We start from the raw sequence: 9,020 nt of genomic DNA, 5'->3' as shown, positions 1-9,020 counted from the left end.
ACCAGACTGCTAACAAAATCAAACTCAACTTAGCTTCTGTGACACATTCATCTTTTGATTAGGAGTTGGATGACTTGTGATTTGTGTTTGCTGAGGTTGTGCCTGCTTGTCATCCGCTGTCATTGATATGATGATTATATGTTGGTTTTCAGCGCATGTACTCTGCATGTGCACACACTCCTAATTTCCTCCTGGCCACGTGTCAATGGGTTCATAATAAATAACCCCACCATTCATTACTCCTCATATTATTATGGATCAAATTGTTCACACGCCTTCAATCTTAATTGTCTCTCCTCCAATCCCACTCTTTTCCAGTGCCCTCCTGGCCTCCCCGAGGCCCCAGTCACATGGCTGTCTCCACTGACTGGCTGAAGGTTTAATCTCACTAAAAGGCGCCACACCCTCTATCTGGACCACTCTTATTAAGGTAGTGGCAGGTAGCCTAGTGGTTAGAGTGTTGGACTAGTAACTAGAAGGTTGCAAGATTGAATCCCCGCGCTGACAAGTTGTGGTTCTGTGGTTCTGCCCCTGAACAAGGTAGTTAACCCACGGTTCCTTGGCCGTCATTGAAAATAAGAATTTCCTCTTAACTGATTTGCCTAGTTAAAAACTCTTATCAGCAAAGCCATTAGGTCTAGGATCACTAACGCTCTTATTTCATATCGCTATGTCATATTAGAGGTAAGATTAAGATTACAATAGATTATTCAAAGATATTGGTATTGTTTTGAAAATATGTAGTTTTGTTATTTGGTGAAATAATCATGTGTTTTATCAGGTTATGTCTGCTTCCTCTGTCTTACCCATATTAATCCAACATGTGATGGCGTTTGAGGAGGAGTTGAGGCCAAGCAAGTGACAGCTGTGGTGTACTGGGAGTCAGTGTGTGCGTTTCAGCAGGAGTCAGTGGGAGACTGGGGGAATCACGTGTAGGTAAAACACACTCCATTGCATTACACTACATTACACACAACAGACTAACTGACTGCACAATGTTTCAGTCTGTTATCATAAAACCATTCAGGTCAGGAGTTTTACTTTCATATCTAGACTGAACTGGTGCAATATCAGTGATTCATAGGTAGAAACTAGATCTATACACAATAATGTAACCTAACCTCTGAGAGAGATGTATCATTCCTGTTTCTTTAATAATTGATGCTAACGCAGGTTTTTAAACTCTGTGCAGCTAAAAGCCAATGGATTGTTAAGTTGTATTACATGAGATAAACTGCAGAGCAGAGGAGGGAGTACAGTTTAATCATGTCCCACTCTATATAGAGCTACTTTTGCCAGTCAGTGCATGAGTAGAGTGTACGTACAGTTAAAGTGTACATTTGAAGGAGGTTCAAACTTTTCACACATGCTGGACCAGCGATTACTAATGACAATTGTCCATCCATGACCTCTGACCTGAGAGCCAGAAAGCTATTGAATCACCTAACCATACCAATAGGCAGATTCTGAAACCTGACCAGAGATAGCCAGCCACTCCCAAAATGTGCATAGTTACTAATCTCTTACTCAGAGGACTCTGAGTGAGATCAGTTGGAATAAACTCACCTGGGAATATCAGTGTTGGACAGGAAAGTGCTGCTGTCTGTCGGTCTTCCTGGACTGCATGAATCATAGTCTTATGCACGCACGCGCACGCACACGCACACGCACACACACACACACACACACACACACACACACACACACACACACACACACACACACACACACACACACACACACCTCTGTTCAGTTCAGTTCAGCTCACTGAATCCTCCAGTGGGGACACAGGCTATAAGCCTCCATCAAAGAGCCTTAGATGAAAGCCTAAATAAAAGCACCTGGGTTGTGATTTGTGATTAGCGCTTGGGTCAATGTTTGGATTTGATCAAAGCCAGAGCCTGTCTGTGTGGAAGTCTCTGGTCTGCTGTGGACTCTGCTCATAGGTCTGCCTTGTGATGTGTACTGAGTGGATTTTGGGGCCATTGCAACTAACTCTGCCTGGCTGACTTTGTTTAGCGTGCTCATTCATGTTGTTTCCTTTTCATTATCAAGTAATTCATGTTTGCCTGTGGTTTGTTCATGTCTGGCCTGGGTACACAACTTTAATCATACCCTGTTATTAAAACACAACTAACATTGTCATAAAGTATTTGCACAGAAATTCAAAGTGTCCATGCATACTCATTACTGTCTATCTAAAGTTAGTAGTTCACTCAGTTTATCATGTCATCAGTGACTATAAATATGCTGCAGGTATGTTGGTATCCACTCTGTAAACAAATCCTAGTCTTTCTGCTACCCAATGTATGGAACTGTCCTCTTGATGTGATTTAACCTTGTGCCCTCTCATAGCCTGCACACTGACATTGGGTAGAAAGCTGAGGCGTTTTGATATTTATTTATTTGTAATTTTTTTTACACATACATACATACATACATACATACATATAGGTATATATAGGTATATATATATATATAGGTATATATACAAGTATATATATATTATTGCTGCAATTCTGGAGCCATTCCAATATTCGCTCCCAATATCCCCATAACAGGGTGCTATGTTCATATCTGATACATCATTTTTCATCTTAACGCATGCTGATTATTACATGTCACAGTAGCAGGATGCAAATAAATTAAACAGTCTCTTTTTTAAATTGCATGTCATGTCACAATCTATCCATTCTATGAATGCTTCAGTAACATGCTTTTTTCAAAGTCCATAGGAGAAAAAAACATACAGTTTCCATTAGAGAACAAAATCTTAACAAAGAGAACATTCATTTGATATATTCTTAAAGCTGGCAATCTATGATTAATCTCCAGCGCCACCCAAATCCCAGCACCCAACCTGACGCACGCCATGCCCCCGCCCACCTAAGCCTCATAGCTGAAAAAGCAGACTTTATGCAATTATTATTACATTAAACTATTTACAGTAACTTGGAAATATGGCACCAAATTTGGTAGTAAAGAAAACAACTTGTGGGTTACACGTTAAAATGTTCTGTGAGTAAATACTTCTGTTTCCTGTGTAATGGAAAAAGAAAGGCTTGTTGGAATTCCATTAATTCCTTTAGTGCTTCATACTGTAGTCAGTTCTTTAAGAATGCATAATACAGTAAGAGAGGAGGGGGTGCTAGTGGGGGAGCGGAGGGCGGAGTGGGTGCTAGTGGGGGAGTGGGCAAAGGAGGGGGTGCTAGTGGGGGAGTGGGCGAAGGAGGAGGTGCTAGTGGGGATGCGGAGGGGGGAGGGGTTGCTACTGGGGGAGGAGGAGGGGGTGCTACTGGGGGAGTGGAGGGAGGAGGGAGGGGGTGCTAGTGGGGGAGCGGGTGGAGAAGGGGGTGCTTGTGGGGGAGCGAGCAGACGAGGGGGTGCTAGTGGGGGAGCGGGTGGAGGAGGGGGTGCTACTGGGGGAGCGGGCAGACGAGGGGGTGCTACTGTGGGAGCGGGCAGACGAGGGGGTGCTACTGGGGGAGCAGAAGAGAAGGGAGTGCTACTGGTCGGAGCGGGGGGAGGAGGGGGTGCTAGTTGGGGAGCTGGGGGAGGGGGGGGTGCTAGTGCGGGAGCGGGAGGAGGGGGTGCTACTGTGGGAGCGGGAGGAGAAGGGGGTGCTTGTGGGGGAGCGAGCAGACGAGGGGGTGCTAGTGGGAGAGCGGGTGGAGGAGGGGGTGCTAGTTGGGGAGCTGGGGGAAGAGGGGGTGCTAGTGGGGGAGCGGGAGGAGGGGGTGCTACTGTGGGAGTGGGAGGAGGAGGGGGTGCTAGTGGGGGAGTGGGGGGAGAAGGGGGTGCTATTAGGTGAGCGGGAGTGGGTGCTAGTGGGAGAGTGGGGGGAGGAGGGGGTGCTAGTGTGGGGACAGGGAGGGGAGAGGAGGGGTGCTACTGGGGGTGTGGGGAGAGGGAGAGGAGGGGGTGCTACTGGGGGAGTGGGGACGGGGAGAGGAGGGGATGCTAGTGGGGATGTGGGTAGAGGAGGGGGTGCTACTTGGGGGAGTGGAGATGGGGAGAGGAGGTTTCCAGTTTGTGCTGAGGTATAGTTTTAGTGTTGATTTTTGACGGTTTTTTTTAAAGGTGCATCACCTCTGCTTGGCTCCTCCTTACATTGGAGCTGCCGCAGGGAAGGAAAATAACTGAAAGAAAGTTATTTTCATTCCCTCAGCAACTCAACTTCGCCCATCATCCCTGCTCTGACTCTGCAGCACAAAGGCATACACACTGCTTTATCTGTCGCACACACACGTGCAGGCATACCTTCTTGTATATGCACACATACATAAAGAAATTAAGGGACTATGTTGCAAAAGCAAAGGATAGCACCTTTTAGGTGAGACTTATTTCTTATTTAACTGTCCTTATTTCATATTCTTACAGTAATTAGTCCTATGTCCTCTTTTTCCAGTGTGTTCTCTTGGAAGGCACCTAGTGTCACCTAGGACTCAGAGCGCAACTCCCACTACAGTTAAAATCTAACTTTAGTAACAGCAACAAAACTGCCCTTGACGTACTTTCTCTCTCTTGTAGAGTCCAAAAAGCTCTTCTCTCCAATAATCCTCCAATATGTCCATGTGAGGTCCCTCTGCGCTCCTGAATAATGTTGCAGTGTACATAGAGTTAGTGCCCCTTAGGGTGGGGGGAGCTGGGCTAAGTGTTTGTCCTCCCCAGAAAAAGCTTGCTTGGTCCAGAAGTCCACGTCCCCCCATGTGGAGGAACCTCTGTCAGACATAGGCTGACTCACTGGACTGAGTTCTGCCCAGGTTGGGGGCCTGGGACACATGCGGCACGTCCTTCTTACGCACCTCACAGATGGACTTCCTGCGGGCCTGAACACCCCTGACGGCCGTCTTGATCTTCCTCCAGCCCAGGTGGTTGAGCTCGGCCAGGTTGAGCAGCACACAGATGCCGCTCACTGCAAACATGAAAATCAGGAACACCGTCTTCTCTGTGGGGCGTGACACATAGCACTCCACCTCCTTCACACAGGGGTAGCGGTCACACTCAAACATCCCTGGTACGTTGAAGCCATACAGGAAGTACTGGCCGGCCAGGAAGCCGATCTCCAGCACGTTACGGAACACCACCTGGATGACGTAGAAGCGGGAGATGCCCTCCTGCCGCCGCACCTTGGCACTCTTGGCCTGCGTGAGCCCCCGGGACACGTTGGGGATCTCCTTGACCTCCAGGTCCTGCTCCTCCTTGCCGCTGTCGGGGTTCTGCACCAGGATGCCATTGATGTTGCGCAGCTTGCGGGCGTGGTGATCGCCTCCACGACTGTGGTGACTTGCGTGACCGTGGTCTATGTAGGGGTGTAGGATGGAGTAACTGCGGTCACGCTGCTTGGCGGACTGGTGTACGGAGTAGGTGATGAAGCATAGGCTGGGCGTACACACCAAGATGATCTGGAAGACCCAGAAGCGGATGTGGGATATAGGGAAGGCCTTGTCGTAGCAGGCCTGGTTGCAGCCCGGCTGCATAGTGTTGCAGATGAACATTATCTGCTCGTCCTCATAGACCTTTTCACCCACTATACCTACTATCAAAATACGGAAGATCACTACTACAGTCAGCAGGATCCTGGAGAGAAAGAAAGAGGGGAGAAGGAAGGGGGGAAGAAGAAAAATACAGAATTTCAGTTGTGTTATCAGGAGTGTAAAATTTCCCTGTAAGAAATTTGTCACAGAGCAGAACAAAGAATCATTGTAAGTACTGTGATACTGTGATACATCATACAGTACAGTATACTGTATGATGTTACTGGTCTATTATAATTCAGTAAAAGTGCCTCGGCACTGTGTTTGCATGTTGGATTTGACTTTTATTATGTGTGAGTTAGAGTGACATCATTTGTCTTAAGCCAATAAAGGCTGCTCTTATGTACCTCAGCTCAACCATAGCAAATCAATAGAGACAAAAGTAGCTCTCACACCAAGGGAAAGTTTCATCAGATGTGTGTAGTAGTGTGTGTGTGTGTGTGTGTGTGTGTGTGTGTGTGTGTGTGTGTGTGTGTGTGTGTGTGTGTGTGTGTGTGTGTGTGTGTGTGCTTGCGTGTGGACGAATCCCTCAACTGCTGCAGCGTGTACGGAGGGGTGGAGTTGTTGCTCTCTAAATAGCATGCTCACGTGAACACACTACAGACTGTGCACACTGATTGAATCAACTCTGTTTCAACGTAATTTGTCAACATATTGTGACGTGGAATCAATGTGGACAATACATATCATTTTTTTAAAGTCATCAGTATGGAATCTCATCAAGTTCCAAATGTGTTGATAGCTCTGCTAAAATGAGCACAGTTGTTTCCAAAGTTAAGCAGGGTATATAGAGGTAAGCATCTGGATGGTCTCACTGAAGTGCATTACCCCTGATATACCAGTAAGAGTCACTGTTCAGGCAGAAATCGTTGGATTGTGCCTTCACATTTAATTTAAATATACCTCTTTGTTTGGGTTGATAGCATGACGTTGAAACAATGTTGATTTCAATATACCATTTTACTATCAACATTTGAACAAGGTAAAATAAAATATTTATAATCAAATCTAAAATTCAACATACATCATTTCAACCACCTAATAATATACTGTATATATAATATAGTATGAACAATATTTTTTACATTTTATGTGGAATTTTCAATGTAATATCAACATATACATAGTTCTGATGATTATATTGAAATGAGATTGCTGTAACAACCTAATAGTTAGATTAAGTCATTGTATTTACATTGAAGTTTTACTCTAATTTCAATGTTTACAACGCTGTTTGAAATTAGATGAAAACATTACTGGTTGATTACTTTTTTCTAATCCAATTTTCCACGTTGATTCCATTTCAACCAGTGTGTGCCCAGTGGGTATGCAAGATGAGGGGATATCACACGAATAGAGGGCATTTCACACTCATCAACACTCCTTAGCTGAATGAGAACAACACACTCACAGAAAAACTATTCAGACTTACACATTAAAATGTGTGTGTGTTTGTGTCTGTTTGCATGTGTGCGTGTGTGTGTGTGTGTGTGCATGTATGCATGTGTTTGTGTGTGTTGCTGAGATTTAAGACACAAAGGAGGAAGGAAGGAGAGGATGGAGAGAAGGAGAGTCTCAGTCATTACTGTGAATAATGAACATGTGGGTCCCTGCATGAATATCCATTATGTTGCTGGCTGAGCGTAACCCCACCTGTCTCCTATCCAGCCAGCATTTCCATTCATTTTTCAACATTAGACAGATAAGACATGAGCTCTCTCCCTCACAGTTCTGCCTTTCGAGACATGAGTTGAGAGCCTAATCCCACACCTCCGCAATCTACCCAGAACTACTACATCCACACACAGACACACAAGATCTAAACTGCATTATATTGTAGGCTACTGTACTTTATCTATGCTTCCTTATGTACTCCAATATGCTCCACTGGCATCAGTGGATATGTAAACCAAATTAAACCAAATCAGCTATGTTTAAAATCCACTGCTAGTGCTGCCCTGGAGCAATGCCCCGTCTCTCCTGCTCTTTCTCCCTCCCTTTCTGTGTATTCATTATTTAGCACACAATATTGGGGAAGTGTTTAATGGGACATTGATTGAGTGTGTGCACTTTATTTGGACCACTAGCCTGTAGAGTTCCTCAGAAGATGCAGACCTCCATTTCCACTGTAGCTAAGCAGCTTAGATAGCCTCCATTTACGTGCCATAGGCAGCTACCAGTGGCTGTTCAATTAAAGTCTGTAGCACTGCTGAACACGTGCTGTCATTTTTCCCCTCTCTCTCTCTCTCTCTCTCTCTCTGTCACTCTCTCTCTCTCTCTCTGTCCCTCCCTCCACCTCCATATCTCCTGTTCTCTCCCTCTCTCTTCTAGTTTTTTAATAGCAAAGTGTCAAAGGAGACCCTGGTGTGTCTTTAAAATTAGCCCCACACCCACTCTTCATAGCCGGTTACCACAGCAACCACCTTTTGAACCTCCTCTCTCAGAGAGAGAGGAGAGAGCAAGAGATGAAAGGAACATGAGGGTCGAGGGAGTAAGAGAAACAAGAATTGTGTGTGTGTGTGTGTGTGTGTGTGGGTGGGGTGGGGGGGGGGGGGGGGTGAGAAGTGAAATAAACCTAGATAAAGGTAAGAGACAGACAGACTTAAAATGAGAAAGATCAAATAAAATAAAATGTTATTTGTCACATGCCTTACCCTTAAATACTTACTTAGAAGCCATTAATGAACAATTAACAAAGAAATAGAGTTAAGAAAATATTTACTAAATAAACTAAATCAAATCAAATGTAATCAAATAAAAAAGTAACAAGCAAATGGCATAACAATAACGAGGCTCTGTACAGGGGGGTACCGGTACCGTGTCAATGTGTGGGGGTACAGGTTAGTCGAGGTCATTTGTAAAGTGACTATGCATAGATAATAAACAGAGAGTAGCATCAGTGTAAAAACAAAGGGGTGGGGGGTCAATGTAAATAGTCTGGGTGGCCATTTGATTAATTGTTCAGCAGTCTTATGGCTTGGGGGTAGAAGCTGTTAAAAACCTCTTTGGGCTGAGATCCCGCTAACGGGATCGATATGACAACAGCCGGTGAGAGTGCAGGGCGCCAAATTCAAAACAACAGATATCCCATAATTAAAATTCCTCAAACATACAAGTATTTTACACCATTTTAAATGATAGACTTCTTGTTAATCCCACCACAGTGTCCAATTTCAAAAAGGCTTTACGGCGAAAGCAAACCAAACGATTATGTTAGGTCCGAGCCAAGTCACAGAAAAACACAGTCATTTTTCCAGCCAAAGAGAGGAGTCACAAAAAGCAGAAATAGAGATAAATTAATCACTAACCTTTGATGATCTTCATCAGATGACACTCATAGGACTTCATGTTACACAATACATGTATGTTTTGTTCGATAAAGTTCATATTTATATAAAAAAAGATTGCACAAATGCTTTACTGAAAAAGCCACCATGCAATAATCTGAGTAAGGCGCTCAGAAACTGAAACAACCCAAATAGA

General features: G+C 44.7%; 1 protein-coding gene across 1 annotated transcript in view; it reads right to left on the bottom strand.

The window, feature by feature from the left end:
- Positions 1-3,986: 3,986 nt before the first annotated feature.
- Positions 3,987-9,020, bottom strand: part of LOC139422993 (gap junction delta-2 protein-like) — a 28,407-nt gene continuing 23,373 nt past the window's right edge. Inside the window, exon 2 of the mRNA XM_071174529.1 lies at positions 3,987-5,580. Within this exon, the coding sequence (XP_071030630.1) occupies positions 4,725-5,580 (856 nt within the window). The 3' untranslated portion in view covers positions 3,987-4,724. The remainder of the gene's footprint in view (positions 5,581-9,020) is intronic.

This window comes from Oncorhynchus clarkii, chromosome 12, assembly GCF_045791955.1.
Source record: "Oncorhynchus clarkii lewisi isolate Uvic-CL-2024 chromosome 12, UVic_Ocla_1.0, whole genome shotgun sequence".
Classification (NCBI taxonomy): domain Eukaryota; kingdom Metazoa; phylum Chordata; class Actinopteri; order Salmoniformes; family Salmonidae; genus Oncorhynchus; species Oncorhynchus clarkii.
The sequence above is the reverse complement of the archived record's forward strand: the minus strand, read 5'-3'. Positions and strand labels throughout refer to the sequence as shown.